Genomic DNA, 16,505 nt, shown 5'->3' with positions numbered 1-16,505 from the left:
TGCAATGGTTTGGGTTGGAAGAGTCCTTAAAGGTCATCAATGCTGAACCCTTCAGATGAAAACCTCAAAGCTCACTGATGACACCCCACCTCTCCTATGTTTTGCTTTGAAAAAGGCCCTGACACATCCCTCCTCTAAAAACACTCCCAAACACTTGATTTCTCAAAAAAACTGTCACCAGGCTCACAAGGACGCGTACACATGGCCGGCTATGACCGCTGAGCTTGTGACTTGTCACCCAGTGAAACCATCCAGCTCCCACACGGTCTGTGGATGTCATCTCTCAAGACCCAAGGACTCCAGAGGATCCAGTTGCCCAGCACTCCATCCTTCATCACTCATCCCACAGCACTGGAAGACAACTGTATCCTGGGATTTTCCAAAAGAAGAAATGGTTTCACTTGACAGTGCTGAGACATAAAACACCTCGATGAGAGAACTTCTGGATACCTCCTCAACAGGAGTGGTCATGAGCATGTCAAGAGGACTTGGGACAAATGTGGTCAAGTGGAAGTAACTAGAGCTTACAAGAAGTTACTAGAAAAAACTAGAAATAACACAGTGGATTTCATTCTAAATGACCCAAGCCATTCTATGGTTCTAGAATTCCTCAGCTTGCCTCACAATCGGCCTGCAAAACATTCAAATCCAAGGAACTGGCGTGGGTTCAGTTTTTAGTTCCTTTAGTTCCTTCCAATTTTCTCTGTAGATTATCTCATAAAATCCTTGCAGTCTTCAAGTGACAAACTCCTTTTTGCAAAGGTCATAAAGTCTCAGCATTCCCTCAGTTCCAGCCAAAACTCTCAGTTCAGTCAGGCTGCTTCTCTTCCACACAGACTCACCTGCCAGTCCATGGGGACTCCCTGTCCAAAGAGAGGGAATTACCTGAACCCTACTCACAAAACAGACCACAGCAACCCCTTACTCCATAAATCCTTCCCAAAGAAATTCAACCCCCACCTGGAACCTAATAAGCAAGAGGGGCACAAAGACAAACACAGAGTTCACCCAGCAGGAAAGACCAGAGCTAATGACACGGTTTGGGTTTTCTCACTTTCAACCAAAACTCTCTGTTCAAAGATGTTGGACTTTTTCCCCACAAGTTAAGTTACAAAACTTGGGACTCTTTCACAAAATACAGAAAGTTCTTCCAACCGCTTGAAAAAACAACAATTCTAGGTGCCTCACTCCCAAAATTTCTCTTCCCAAGCTAATCCAACTTCAGCAGATACATCTTGCAAAGAATAAAGGCACCAAGGCACCAGCAAAGTACAACCAGCAGCAATAACCAGAAATGCAGACAGGCCCAGTGAGATGGCAGCAAGACAAGCAGTGTGATGAACGAGGCACAGCCTCATGCCCAGCACTTCTCCAAAGCCCAGAGCACACTGCAAGGGATGACAGGAATTCAGGGCTCTCCTTCACAGCCTGCCCGCAAACCTCAACACACGAGTGCTATGAGATCATAGAATGGTTTGGCTTGGAAGGGACTCTACAAGTCACCCACTTCCAGGCTCAGTGATGACAAAAATTAAACCACACCGGTGGCACCCAACCACTTCTGCGGCTTGGTCACATCTCCAAAAATGCCATGACGTACATCTGCCAGGAAAAGACTCCCAAACACACCTCCTCTCACCCAAAAAATGTCACCATGCTCAGAAGGCATGTCCCTAAAAAAACAAACAGAAAAAGGGATGAGTGAGGCAGAAAAGCTTGCTCCAGCCCATTCCTGAGCAGGAGGCTGTGTCCTCAGGAGCTGCTTGCTGCACAATGCCCTCATGCCCAAAGGCTGTCCCGCCCCTCGGGGACCAGCATAAAAGCCGGCCCAGCGCCTCTCTCCCTCACACACTTCTCTTCAACCCTTCTCCGCTGACACCAACAACCAGGTGAGCCTCAACCCCCTGCCCCTCCTGCCTTCTCCTCACCCACTCTGCCCCAACGCTTTCTCAACACCCTCTCTCTCCTCCACAGGCACCCCTCCACACCACACACATGGCCTGCTACGACCGCTGCGGCTCTTGCGGACCCACCCCGCTGGCTAACAGCTGCAACGAGCCCTGTGTCAGGCAGTGTGAGGCTTCCCGCGTTGTCATCCAGCCTTCCACTGTCCAGGTCACCCTGCCAGGACCCATCCTCACCTCCTTCCCCCAGAGCACCGCCGTCGGATCCTCCGCATCCGCTGCCGTGGGCAACGACCTCAGTGCCCTGGGAGTGCCCATCAACTCCGGATACGGCCTGGGCTACGGCCTGGGAGGCCTGGGAGGCCTGGGAGGCCTGGGCTATGGCTACGGATGTGGCTACGGCCTGGGAGGTAGAGGAGGCTGTGGCATCTGCTAAGGGCCCTCCCTACAACCTATGACAGCAAACACCTGCACCCTGCAACCCACCACATCAAGGGAGACCATTTCTCTTCTGATGCCTCCTCCTCTGATACCTCCTTCTCACAAGCCAAACTACATCAGGGATCTCCTCTCTTCTCCTCACATCAAAAGGCACAAAGACCTTGGTGCTCTGGCAAGATCTGTCTTACACAAGGGACGCCGACTGATGGTTGCACTGTTTGCACCTCAGATATGCTCCCTTCCGCATTAATGCTCCTGCCTCTTTACTCTGTTTTTCCATCAATAAAGTGCTTTTGCATCCAAGCCTGACACGCCTCCTCTTCCTTTCTTCCCCCAAGCCTCATCCAGCCTCAAAAAGAACAGAACTAGGGAGCAAGATCCAACCAGGCCACGTGGAAAAGCCCTGCAACAGATACCACACAAATGCCATGACACCATGCAATGGTTTGGGTTGAAAGACTCCTTAAAGCTCATCAATGCTGAAGCCTTCCAATGAAAACCTCAAAGCTCACTGATGACACCCCACCTCTCCTATGCTTTGCTTTGAAAAAGGCCCTGACACACCTCCTCTGAAAACACTCCAAACACTTCATTTCTCAAAAAAACTGTCACCAGGCTCACAAGGACACGTACGACCGCTGCGCTTGTGACTTATCTCCCAATGAAACCATCCAGCTCCCACAGGATGTGTGGATGTCATCTCTCAAGACCCAAGGATTTCAGAGGATGCAGTTGCCCAGCACTCCATCCTTCATCACTCATCCCACAGCACAGGAAGACAACTGCGTCCAGGGATTCATCAAAGGAAGAAATTGTTTCATTTGACAGCGCTGAGACATAAAACAGGTCAATGAGAGAAGCTGTGGATGTCTCCTCAACACGAGTGTTGACCAGCATGTCAACAGGACTTGGAGAAATCTGGTCAAGTGGAAGTAACTACAACTAACAAGAAGTTTCTAAAAAAAACTAGAAATAACACAGTGGATTTCACTCTAAATGACCCAAGCCGTTCTGTGGTTCTAGAATTCCTCAGCTTGCCTCACAATCGGCCTGCTAACACTCAAATTCAAGGAACTGGGGTGGTTTCCGTTCTAGCACCTTTTGGCTCTCCCAAGTTCCTCTGTAGGTTACCTCATAAAATCCTTGCAGTCTTCAAGTGACAAACCCCTTTTTGCAAAGGTCATAAACTCTCAGCATTCCCTCAGTTCCAGCCAAAACTCTCAGTTCACTCAGGCTGCTTCTCTTCCACACAGACTCACCTGCCAGTCCATGGGGACTCCCTGTCCAAAGAGAGGGAATTACCTGAACCCTACTCACAAAACAGACCACAGCAACCCCTCACTCCATAAATCCTTCCCAAAGAAATTCAACCTCACCTGAAACCTAATAAGCAAGAGGGACACAAAGACAAACACAGAGCTCACCCAGCAGGAAAGACCAGAGCTAATGACACGGTTTGGGTTTTCTCACTTTCAACCAAAACTCTCTGTTCAAAGATGTTGGACTTTTTTCCCACAAGCTAAAGTTACAAAACTTGGGACTCTTTCACAAAATACTCTTTTACAAAAAAAGTTCTTCCAACCGCTTGAAAAAACAACAATTCTAGGTGCCTCACTCCCAAAATTTCTCTTCCCAAGTTAATCCAACTTCAGCAGATACATCTTGCAAAGAATAAAGGCACCAAGGCACCAGCAAAGCACAACCAGCAGCAATAACCAGAAATGCAGACAGGCCCAGTGAGATGGCAGCAAGACAAGCAGTGTGATGAACGAGGCACAACCTCATGCCCAGCACTTCTCCAAAGCCCAGAGCACACTGCAAGGGATGACAGGAATTCAGGGCTCTCCTTCACAGCCTGCCCGCAAACCTCAACACACGAGTGCTATGAAATCATAGAATGGTTTGGCTTGGAAGGGACTCTACAAGTCACCCACTTCCAAGCTCAGGGGTGACAAAAATTAAACCACACTGGTGGCACCCAACCACTCCTGTGGCTTGGTCACGTCTCCAAAAATGCCATGACGTACATCTGCCAGGAAAAGACTCCCAAACACACCTCCTCTCACCCAAAAAATGTCACCATGCTCAGAAGGCATGTCCCTAAAAAAACAAACAGAAAAAAGGATGACTGAGGCAGAAAAGCTTGCTCCAGCCCATTCCTGAGGAGGAGACTGCGTCCTCAGGAGCTGCTTGCTGCACGATGATGCCCAAAGGCTGTCCCGCCCCTCGGGGACCAGCATAAAAGCCGGACCAGCGCCTCTCTCCCTCACACACTTCTCTTCAACCCTTCTCCGCTGACACCAACAACCAGGTGAGCCTCAACCCCCTGCCCCTCCTGCCTTCTCCTCACCCACTCTGCCCCAACGCTTTCTCAACACCCTCTCTCTCCTCCACAGGCACCCCTCCACACCACACACATGGCCTGCTACGACCGCTGCGGCTCTTGCGGACCCACCCCGCTGGCTAACAGCTGCAACGAGCCCTGTGTCAGGCAGTGTGAGGCTTCCCGCGTTGTCATCCAGCCTTCCACTGTCCAGGTCACCCTGCCAGGACCCATCCTCACCTCCTTCCCCCAGAGCACCGCCGTCGGATCCTCCGCATCCGCTGCTGTGGGCAACGACCTCAGTGCCCTGGGAGTGCCCATCAACTCCGGATACGGCCTGGGCTACGGCCTGGGAGGCCTGAGAGGCCTGGGCTATGGCTTTGGAGGTAGAGGAGGCTGTGGCATCTGCTAAGAGCACGCAACACCATTTCCAAAAACAACCACTCTCACCCTGGGACCCATGTTATGCACTGAAGACACACCTCCAGGCTCTTCATCTCCATCCTTATTTCTTTCCACATACCCTTCTCTACAGTGCCACGTTTCCTACCTCCTCTACTCCTCACTCCAACTCCCTGCTGAGAATCTTCAGAACACCAGGGGACATCCAGTGAGCTGGTCCTAACACAAGGCATGACGACCTGGGTCATCATGCTTGCCTATTGAAGAATCTCCTGCTGACAAGGACCTCAGATCAGAGTAACTCTATTTGGACACCAGGACTGCTCCCTTCCACTTGGTACTCCTTGCTTTTCGCGCGATTGTCATCAATAAATTTCCTTATCATCAAAATCTGAGAAGCCTCTTCTTCCTTCCTTCTCCCAAATCTCACCCAGCTCAAACTCAGCCATCAAGAGGTCATTGGCTGGGTTGATTGCAAAAAGGGATGTAAGACCTCACTTAGGAACTATGTCCCAAGGAACACCACCATACAGGAGCACACAGATGGCTTCTGGACCCTGACACAAGCCCTTCAGTTTCCTCAAGAAAGGCTTGCACAGCACTTACGAAATTTTACAACTTCCATTGTGGCAAGATCTTCATCTGCACAGCCTTAATGTTTCCTCGACAACAGGTGTCCATCAGGCCCACCAATCACTGCCCCTGCTACACTGGTGATGTGGACACATTGATAATATGAAATTATCTCTTGATTTATGAGAACCAAAGCTATTTCCAGTTAACAGGTTTTCTCTCAACAAAGTTTGCCTTTCTTAACCTTTAGGAAAACCTATGTCCTCTGCCTCCCCAGCTTAGTTTACTATTTTCAAGAATGCATCAGTCAGCAAATCCCTGGCTCCCCTACTTTGCTTTACACTCTTTAATAGGTATCGCGCCTGGCTCCTTCGCTAACATCGCATTAGGTCTCTAAAGATAAAATAATAAAATCAGCTAATAATGCTGGCCAGACATCTAATGCAGATTGACAGTAAACACAATAGAATTCTGGGAAAGACCCAAATATCAAAAGTAAGGTCTCCAGTCACCAATTTTAACCATCTGACAACAATTAATGGAAGGAAAGCAGTTTTCTGCTATAGAAAACATGGATGGAAAGGAGAAAATGCAGCAACAGCTCAGGCAACAGTTAAAGAAGCAGAATCATCCTGAAATCAGCAGCCAAGACAGAGCAGCACACCAAAAGCCTGAGGAGAAGTAGACAGCAGCAGACAGAGGCAAAGTCAGCAGCATCCCCACCTGCAGCCAGCCGCAGCTTTTCTTCAGAGGGTGAGAAAGCTTAATTGTTGCCTTTCTTTCTAATTAGCCCTTTTCCCTGGGTGATTAATAAGTTTAAAAAACTGGTCTGCTTTCTACTCTCCCACTAATGATTCCCTCTTAAGACTGCTTTCAAAAGTGGTGTCATTTTGTCCCTAAAATGCATCAGTGTCATTTGCTTAAACCTTCAAACCTGTTATTTCTGCAATTTGTGTGATGCATATGAGCAGAGGCTCATCTATGCCCTCACAAAAAAAAAGATTAAATAATAATTATGGACCCTAACAGTACTCCAGTCTCTCCAGGCCCAAGACCCCTACAGAGCGTGCCCAACGGGAAAGGGACAGGCCTAAAAACAAGCTTAGCAAGATGGCAGCAAAGGAAAGGGACAGAACAAGAGGCTTGGAAGGGGCAGTGCCTCACACTTGCTACATCTCCAAAGCCCAGACCAGCCTGACAGGCCTCCTAGGAAAGGGAATCCCATCTTCACAACACACACACAAACCACACCACACAAATGCCATGACATCATGCAATGGTTTGGGTTGGAAGAGTCCTTAAAGGTCATCAATGCTGAACCCTTCAGATGAAAACCTCAAAGCTCACTGATGACACCCCACCTCTCCTATGTTTTGCTTTGAAAAAGGCCCTGACACATCCCTCCTCTAAAAACACTCCCAAACACTTGATTTCTCAAAAAAACTGTCACCAGGCTCACAAGGACACGTACACATGGCCGGCTACGACCGCTGCGCTTGTGACTTGTCACCCAGTGAAACCATCCAGCTCCCACACGGTCTGTGGATGTCATCTCTCAAGACCCAAGGACTCCAGAGGATCCAGTTGCCCAGCACTCCATCCTTCATCACTCATCCCACAGCACAGGAACACAACTGTATCCTGGGATTTTCCAAAAGAAGAAATGGTTTCACTTGACAGTGCTGAGACATAAAACACCTCGATGAGAGAACTTCTGGATACCTCCTCAACAGGAGTGGTCATGAGCATGTCAAGAGGACTTGGGACAAATGTGGTCAAGTGGAAGTAACTAGAGCTTACAAGAAGTTACTAGAAAAAACTAGAAATAACACAGTGGATTTCATTCTAAATGACCCAAGCCATTCTATGGTTCTAGAATTCCTCAGCTTGCCTCACAATCGGCCTGCAAAACATTCAAATCCAAGGAACTGGCGTGGGTTCAGTTTTTAGTTCCTTTAGTTCCTTCCAATTTTCTCTGTAGATTATCTCATAAAATCCTTGCAGTCTTCAAGTGACAAACTCCTTTTTGCAAAGGTCATAAAGTCTCAGCATTCCCTCAGTTCCAGCCAAAACTCTCAGTTCAGTCAGGCTGCTTCTCTTCCACACAGACTCACCTGCCAGTCCATGGGGACTCCCTGTCCAAAGAGAGGGAATCACCTGAACCCTACTCACAAAACAGACCACAGCAACCCCTTACTCCATAAATCCTTCCCAAAGAAATTCAACCCCCACCTGGAACCTAATAAGCAAGAGGGGCACAAAGACAAACACAGAGCTCACCCAGCAGGAAAGACCAGAGCTAATGACACGGTTTGGGTTTTCTCACTTTCAACCAAAACTCTCTGTTCAAAGATGTTGGACTTTTTCCCCACAAGTTAAAGTTACAAAACTTGGGACTCTTTTACAAAATACAGAAAGTTCTTCCAACCGCTTGAAAAAACAACAATTCTAGGTGCCTCACTCCCAAAATTTCTCTTCCCAAGCTAATCCAACTTCAGCAGATACATCTTGCAAAGAATAAAGGCACCAAGGCACCAGCAAAGTACAACCAGCAGCAATAACCAGAAATGCAGACAGGCCCAGTGAGATGGCAGCAAGACAAGCAGTGTGATGAACGAGGCACAGCCTCATGCCCAGCACTTCTCCAAAGCCCAGAGCACACTGCAAGGGATGACAGGAATTCAGGGCTCTCCTTCACAGCCTGCCCGCAAACCTCAACACACGAGTGCTATGAAATCATAGAATGGTTTGGCTTGGAAGGGACTCTACAAGTCACCCACTTCCAAGCTCAGTGATGACAAAAATTAAACCACACCGGTGGCACCCAAACACTCCTGTGGCTTGGTCACGTCTCCAAAAATGCCATGACGTACATCTGCCAGGAAAAGACTCCCAAACACACCTCCTCTCACCCAAAAAAATGTCACCATGCTCAGAAGGCATGTCCCTAAAAAAACAAACAGAAAAAGGGATGAGTGAGGCAGAAAAGCTTGCTCCAGCCCATTCCTGAGCAGGAGGCTGTGTCCTCAGGAGCTGCTTGCTGCACAATGCCCTCATGCCCAAAGGCTGTCCCGCCCCTCGGGGACCAGCATAAAAGCCGGCCCAGCGCCTCTCTCCCTCACACACTTCTCTTCAACCCTTCTCCGCTTACACCAACAACCAGGTGAGCCTCAACCCCCTGCCCCTCCTGCCTTCTCCTCACCCACTCTGCCCCAACGCTTTCTCAACACCCTCTCTCTCCTCCACAGCCACCCCTCCAAAGCACACACATGGCCTGCTACGACCGCTGCGGCTCTTGCGGACCCACCCCGCTGGCTAACAGCTGCTACGAGCCCTGTGTCAGGCAGTGTGAGGCTTCCCGCGTTGTCATCCAGCCTTCCACTGTCCAGGTCACCCTGCCAGGACCCATCCTCACCTCCTTCCCCCAGAGCACCGCCGTCGGATCCTCCGCATCCGCTGCCGTGGGCAACGACCTCAGTGCCCTGGGAGTGCCCATCAACTCCGGATACGGCCTGGGCTACGGCCTGGGAGGCCTGGGAGGCCTGGGAGGCCTGGGCTATGGCTACGGATGTGGCTACGGCCTGGGAGGTAGAGGAGGCTGTGGCATCTGCTAAGGGCCCTCCCTACAACCTATGACAGCAAACACCTGCACCCTGCAACCCACCACATCAAGGGAGACCATTTCTCTTCTGATGCCTCCTCCTCTGATACCTCCTTCTCACAAGCCAAACTACATCAGGGATCTCCTCTCTTCTCCTCACATCAAAAGGCACAAAGACCTTGGTGCTCTGGCAAGATCTGTCTTACACAAGGGACGCCGACTGATGGTTGCACTGTTTGCACCTCAGATATGCTCCCTTCCACATTAATGCTCCTGCCTCTTTATTCTGCTTTTCCATCAATAAAGTTCTTTTGCATCCAAGCCTGACACGCCTCCTCTTCCTTTCTTCCCCCAAGCCTCATCCAGCCCCAGAAAGAACAGAACTAGGGAGCAAGATCCAACCAGGCCACGTGGAAAAGCCCTGCAACACATACCACACAAATGCCATGACACCATGCAATGGTTTGGGTTGAAAGACTCCTTAAAGCTCATCAATGCTGAACCCTTCCGATGAAAACCTCAAAGCTCACTGATGACACCCCACCTCTCCTATGCTTTGCTTTGAAAAAGGCCCTGACACACCTCCTCTGAAAACACTCCAAACACTTCATTTCTCAAAAAAACTGTCACCAGGCTCACAAGGACAAGTACCAAGCTCACAAGTACGACCGCTGCGCTTGTGACTTATCTCCCAATGAAACCATCCAGCTCCCACAGGGTCTGTGGATGTCATCTTTCAAGACCCAAGGACTCCAGAGGATCCAGTTGCCCAGCACTCCATCCTTCATCACACATCCCACAGCACTGGAAGACAACTGTATCCTGGGATTCATCAAAAGAAGAAATGGTTTCATTTGACAGTGCTGAGACACAAAACACCTCGATGAGAGAACTTCTGGATACCTCCTCAACAGGAGTGTTCATGAGCATGTCAAGAGGACTTAGAGAAATCTGGTCTAGTAAAAGTAAATTGAACTACAAAGAAGTAACTAGGAATAACTACAAATCATTCAGTGGGTTCGATCTAGATGACCCAAGCCATTCTGTAGTTCTAGAATTCCTAAGATTGCCTCACAATCATCCTGGAATACACTCAGTCCTAAGGAACCACAGGTGGGTTATGTTTTAGTTACTTTTGGCCCTTCTGATTTTCTCTCTACATTATCTCACTAAATCCTTGCAGTCCTCAAGTTCCAAACCCCTTTTTGCAAAGGTCATAAAATGTCAAAATTCCCTCAGTTCCAGCCAAAACCCTCAGTTCACTCAGGCTGGTTCTCTTCCATGCAGCCTCACCTGCCAGTCCATGGGGACTCCCTATCCAAAGAGAAGCAATCACCTGAACCCTACTCACAAAATAGGCCACTGGACATTCTAAATCCAAAAATCCTTTCCACAGAAATTCAGCCCCTACCTGGAACTTAAAAAACAACTCGAGCTTCCTCTGTCCTCTTACAAGCTCATAAAAATTATTTGTTGTTTTTCAGTTTCAACCACAAAGATGTTCAACCATTTTGAACTTCCTCCCCATCAGTTTAATTCCCCAAATATTTGGACTCTTTCACAAAACACAGAAATAACTGACCCTGTAGATGTCTCATTTACAAAACATTACTTACCCGGTAAACCAAGCACAAAGAGCTACAAACGTGCAAGGAAGAAGGACACAGAGACAGCCAGAGAGCACACCCAGAGGAAAAGACCAGGACTAAAGACAGGCCTGGTGAGATGGCAGCAAGAGAAGCAGTGTGATGAACCAGGCACAGCCTCATGCCCAGCACCTCTCCAAAGCCCAGAGCACACAGCAAAGGCTGACAGGAATGCAGGGCTCTCCTTCACAACCTGCCCGCAAACCTCACCACACGAGTGCTATGAGATCATAGAATGGTTTGGCTTGGAAGGGACTCTACAAGTCACCCAGTTCCAAGCTCAGGGATGACAAAAATTAAACCACACCGGTGGCACCCAACCACTTCTGCGGCTTGGTCACGTCTCCAAAAATGCCATGACATACATCTGCCAGGAAAAGACTCCCAAACACACCTCCTCTCACCCAAAAAATGTCACCGTGCTCAGAAGGCATGTCCCTAAAAAAACAAACAGAAAAAGGGATGACTGAGGCAGAAAAGCTTGCTCCAGCCCATTCCTGAGCAGGAGGATGTGTCCTCAGGAGATGCTTGCTGCACAATGCCCTCATGCCCAAAGCCTGTCCCGCCCCTCGCGGACCAGCATAAAAGCCGGCCCAGCGCCTCTCTCCCTCACACACTTCTCTTCAACCCTTCTCCGCTTACACCAACAACCAGGTGAGCCTCAACCCCCTGCCCCTCCTGCCTTCTCCTCACCCACTCTGCCCCAACGCTTTCTCAACACCCTCTCTCTCCTCCACAGCCACCCCTCCAAACCACACACATGGCCTGCTACGACCGCTGCGGCTCTTGCGGACCCACCCCACTGGCTAACAGCTGCAACGAGCCCTGTGTCAGGCAGTGTGAGGCTTCCCGCGTTGTCATCCAGCCTTCCACTGTCCAGGTCACCCTGCCAGGACCCATCCTCACCTCCTTCCCCCAGAGCACCGCCGTCGGATCCTCCGCATCCGCTGCCGTGGGCAACGACCTCAGTGCCCTGGGAGTGCCCATCAACTCCGGATACGGCCTGGGCTACGGCCTGGGAGGCCTGGGAGGCCTGGGAGGCCTGGGCTATGGCTACGGATGTGGCTACGGCCTGGGAGGTAGAGGAGGCTGTGGCATCTGCTAAGGGCCCTCCCTACAACCTATGACAGCAAACACCTGCACCCTGCAACCCACCACATCAAGGGAGACCATTTCTCTTCTGATGCCTCCTCCTCTGATACCTCCTTCTCACAAGCCAAACTACATCAGGGATCTCCTCTCTTCTCCTCACATCAAAAGGCACAAAGACCTTGGTGCTCTGGCAAGATCTGTCTTCCACAAGGGACGCCGACTGATGGTTGCACTGTTTGCACCTCAGATATGCTCCCTTCCACATTAATGCTCCTGCCTCTTTATTCTGCTTTTCCATCAATAAAGTTCTTTTGCATCCAAGCCTGACACGCCTCCTCTTCCTTTCTTCCCCCAAGCCTCATCCAGCCCCAGAAAGAACAGAACTAGGGAGCAAGATCCAACCAGGCCACGTGGAAAAGCCCTGCAACACATACCACACAAATGCCATGACACCATGCAATGGTTTGGGTTGAAAGACTCCTTAAAGCTCATCAATGCTGAACCCTTCCGATGAAAACCTCAAAGCTCACTGATGACACCCCACCTCTCCTATGCTTTGCTTTGAAAAAGGCCCTGACACACCTCCTCTGAAAACACTCCAAACACTTCATTTCTCAAAAAAACTGTCACCAGGCTCACAAGGACAAGTACCAAGCTCACAAGTACGACCGCTGCGCTTGTGACTTATCTCCCAATGAAACCATCCAGCTCCCACAGGATGTGTGGATGTCATCTCTCAAGACCCAAGGACTCCAGAGGATCCAGTTGCCCAGCACTCCATCCTTCATCACACATCCCACAGCACTGGAAGACAACTGTATCCTGGGATTCATCAAAAGAAGAAATGGTTTCATTTGACAGTGCTGAGACACAAAACACCTCGATGAGAGAACTTCTGGATACCTCCTCAACAGGAGTGTTCATGAGCATGTCAAGAGGACTTAGAGAAATCTGGTCTAGTAAAAGTAAATTGAACTACAAAGAAGTAACTAGGAATAACTACAAATCATTCAGTGGGTTCGATCTAGATGACCCAAGCCATTCTGTAGTTCTAGAATTCCTAAGATTGCCTCACAATCATCCTGGAATACACTCAGTCCTAAGGAACCACAGGTGGGTTATGTTTTAGTTACTTTTGGCCCTTCTGATTTTCTCTCTACATTATCTCACTAAATCCTTGCAGTCCTCAAGTTCCAAACCCCTTTTTGCAAAGGTCATAAAATGTCAAAATTCCCTCAGTTCCAGCCAAAACCCTCAGTTCACTCAGGCTGGTTCTCTTCCATGCAGCCTCACCTGCCAGTCCATGGGGACTCCCTATCCAAAGAGAAGCAATCACCTGAACCCTACTCACAAAATAGGCCACTGGACATTCTAAATCCAAAAATCCTTTCCACAGAAATTCAGCCCCTACCTGGAACTTAAAAAACAACTCGAGCTTCCTCTGTCCTCTTACAAGCTCATAAAAATTATTTGTTGTTTTTCAGTTTCAACCACAAAGATGTTCAACCATTTTGAACTTCCTCCCCATCAGTTTAATTCCCCAAATATTTGGACTCTTTCACAAAACACAGAAATAACTGACCCTGTAGATGTCTCATTTACAAAACATTACTTACCCGGTAAACCAAGCACAAAGAGCTACAAACGTGCAAGGAAGAAGGACACAGAGACAGCCAGAGAGCACACCCAGAGGAAAAGACCAGGACTAAAGACAGGCCTGGTGAGATGGCAGCAAGAGAAGCAGTGTGATGAACCAGGCACAGCCTCATGCCCAGCACCTCTCCAAAGCCCAGAGCACACAGCAAAGGCTGACAGGAATGCAGGGCTCTCCTTCACAACCTGCCCGCAAACCTCACCACACGAGTGCTATGAGATCATAGAATGGTTTGGCTTGGAAGGGACTCTACAAGTCACCCAGTTCCAAGCTCAGGGATGACAAAAATTAAACCACACCGGTGGCACCCAACCACTTCTGCGGCTTGGTCACGTCTCCAAAAATGCCATGACATACATCTGCCAGGAAAAGACTCCCAAACACACCTCCTCTCACCCAAAAAATGTCACCGTGCTCAGAAGGCATGTCCCTAAAAAAACAAACAGAAAAAGGGATGACTGAGGCAGAAAAGCTTGCTCCAGCCCATTCCTGAGCAGGAGGATGTGTCCTCAGGAGATGCTTGCTGCACAATGCCCTCATGCCCAAAGCCTGTCCCGCCCCTCGCGGACCAGCATAAAAGCCGGCCCAGCGCCTCTCTCCCTCACACACTTCTCTTCAACCCTTCTCCGCTGACACCAACAACCAGGTGAGCCTCAACCCCCTGCCCCTCCTGCCTTCTCCTCACCCACTCTGCCCCAACGCTTTCTCAACACCCTCTCTCTCCTCCACAGCCACCCCTCCAAACCACACACATGGCCTGCTACGACCGCTGCGGCTCTTGCGGACCCACCCCGCTGGCTAACAGCTGCAACGAGCCCTGTGTCAGGCAGTGTGAGGCTTCCCGCGTTGTCATCCAGCCTTCCACTGTCCAGGTCACCCTGCCAGGACCCATCCTCACCTCCTTCCCCCAGAGCACCGCCGTCGGATCCTCCGCATCCGCTGCCGTGGGCAACGACCTCAGTGCCCTGGGAGTGCCCATCAACTCCGGATACGGCCTGGGCTACGGCCTGGGAGGCCTGGGAGGCCTGGGAGGCCTGGGCTATGGCTACGGATGTGGCTACGGCCTGGGAGGTAGAGGAGGCTGTGGCATCTGCTAAGGGCCCTCCCTACAACCTATGACAGCAAACACCTGCACCCTGCAACCCACCACATCAAGGGAGACCATTTCTCGTCTGATGCCTCCTCCTCTGATACCTCCTTCTCACAAGCCAAACTACATCAGGGATCTCCTCTCTTCTCCTCACATCAAAAGGCACAAAGACCTTGGTGCTCTGGCAAGATCTGTCTTACACAAGGGACGCCGACTGATGGTTGCACTGTTTGCACCTCAGATATGCTCCCTTCCGCATTAATGCTCCTGCCTCTTTACTCTGTTTTTCCATCAATAAAGTTCTTTTGCATCCAAGCCTGACACGCCTCCTCTTCCTTTCTTCCCCCAAGCCTCATCCAGCCCCCAAAAGAACAGAACTAGGGATCAAGATCCAACCAGGCCACGTGGAAAAGCCCTGCAACACATACCACACAAATGCCATGACACCATGCAATGGTTTGGGTTGAAAGACTCCTTAAAGCTCATCAATGCTGAACCCTTCCGATGAAAACCTCAAAGCTCACTGATGACACCCCACCTCTCCTATGCTTTGCTTTGAAAAAGGCCCTGACACACCTCCTCTGAAAACACTCCAAACACTTCATTTCTCAAAAAAACTGTCACCAGGCTCACAAGGACAAGTACCAAGCTCACAAGTACGACCGCTGCGCTTGTGACTTATCTCCCAATGAAACCATCCAGCTCCCACAGGATGTGTGGATGTCATCTCTCAAGACCCAAGGACTCCAGAGGATCCAGTTGCCCAGCACTCCATCCTTCATCACACATCCCACAGCACTGGAAGACAACTGTATCCTGGGATTCATCAAAAGAAGAAATGGTTTCATTTGACAGTGCTGAGACACAAAACACCTCGATGAGAGAACTTCTGGATACCTCCTCAACAGGAGTGTTCATGAGCATGTCAAGAGGACTTAGAGAAATCTGGTCTAGTAAAAGTAAATTGAACTACAAAGAAGTAACTAGGAATAACTACAAATCATTCAGTGGGTTCGATCTAGATGACCCAAGCCATTCTGTAGTTCTAGAATTCCTAAGATTGCCTCACAATCATCCTGGAATACACTCAGTCCTAAGGAACCACAGGTGGGTTATGTTTTAGTTACTTTTGGCCCTTCTGATTTTCTCTCTACATTATCTCACTAAATCCTTGCAGTCCTCAAGTTCCAAACCCCTTTTTGCAAAGGTCATAAAATGTCAAAATTCCCTCAGTTCCAGCCAAAACCCTCAGTTCACTCAGGCTGGTTCTCTTCCATGCAGCCTCACCTGCCAGTCCATGGGGACTCCCTATCCAAAGAGAAGCAATCACCTGAACCCTACTCACAAAATAGGCCACTGGACATTCTAAATCCAAAAATCCTTTCCACAGAAATTCAGCCCCTACCTGGAACTTAAAAAACAACTCGAGCTTCCTCTGTCCTCTTACAAGCTCATAAAAATTATTTGTTGTTTTTCAGTTTCAACCACAAAGATGTTCAACCATTTTGAACTTCCTCCCCATCAGTTTAATTCCCAAAATATTTGGACTCTTTCACAAAACACAGAAATAACTGACCCTGTAGATGTCTCATTTACAAAACATTACTTACCCGGTAAACCAAGCACAAAGAGCTACAAACGTGCAAGGAAGAAGGACACAGAGACAGCCAGAGAGCACACCCAGAGGAAAAGACCAGGACTAAAGACAGGCCTGGTGAGATGGCAGCAAGAGAAGCAGTGTGATGAACCAGGCACAGCCTCATGCCCAGCACCTCTCCA

General features: G+C 49.4%; 2 protein-coding genes across 2 annotated transcripts; both read left to right on the top strand.

Moving 5' to 3' along the window:
* The first annotated feature begins 1,977 nt into the window (after positions 1-1,977).
* LOC139793799 (feather keratin-like) lies at positions 1,978-2,568 on the top strand. Its single transcript, XM_071738709.1, has one exon. The coding sequence runs from the start codon at positions 1,996-1,998 to the stop codon at positions 2,338-2,340; it is 345 nt and encodes a 114-aa protein (XP_071594810.1). The 5' UTR covers positions 1,978-1,995; the 3' UTR covers positions 2,341-2,568.
* Positions 2,569-4,744: 2,176 nt separating this feature from the next.
* On the top strand, positions 4,745-5,461 carry LOC139793798 (feather keratin-like). Its single transcript, XM_071738708.1, has one exon. It carries the CDS (start codon positions 4,763-4,765, stop codon positions 5,078-5,080), a length of 318 nt encoding a protein of 105 aa, XP_071594809.1. The 5' UTR covers positions 4,745-4,762; the 3' UTR covers positions 5,081-5,461.
* The last annotated feature ends 11,044 nt before the right edge of the window (positions 5,462-16,505 follow it).

This window comes from Heliangelus exortis, chromosome 2 (genome assembly GCF_036169615.1).
Source record: "Heliangelus exortis chromosome 2, bHelExo1.hap1, whole genome shotgun sequence".
NCBI classification, from domain to species: Eukaryota; Metazoa; Chordata; class Aves; order Apodiformes; family Trochilidae; genus Heliangelus; species Heliangelus exortis.
Note: the sequence above shows the minus strand (reverse complement) of the source record. Positions and strands in the feature narration are given on the sequence as shown.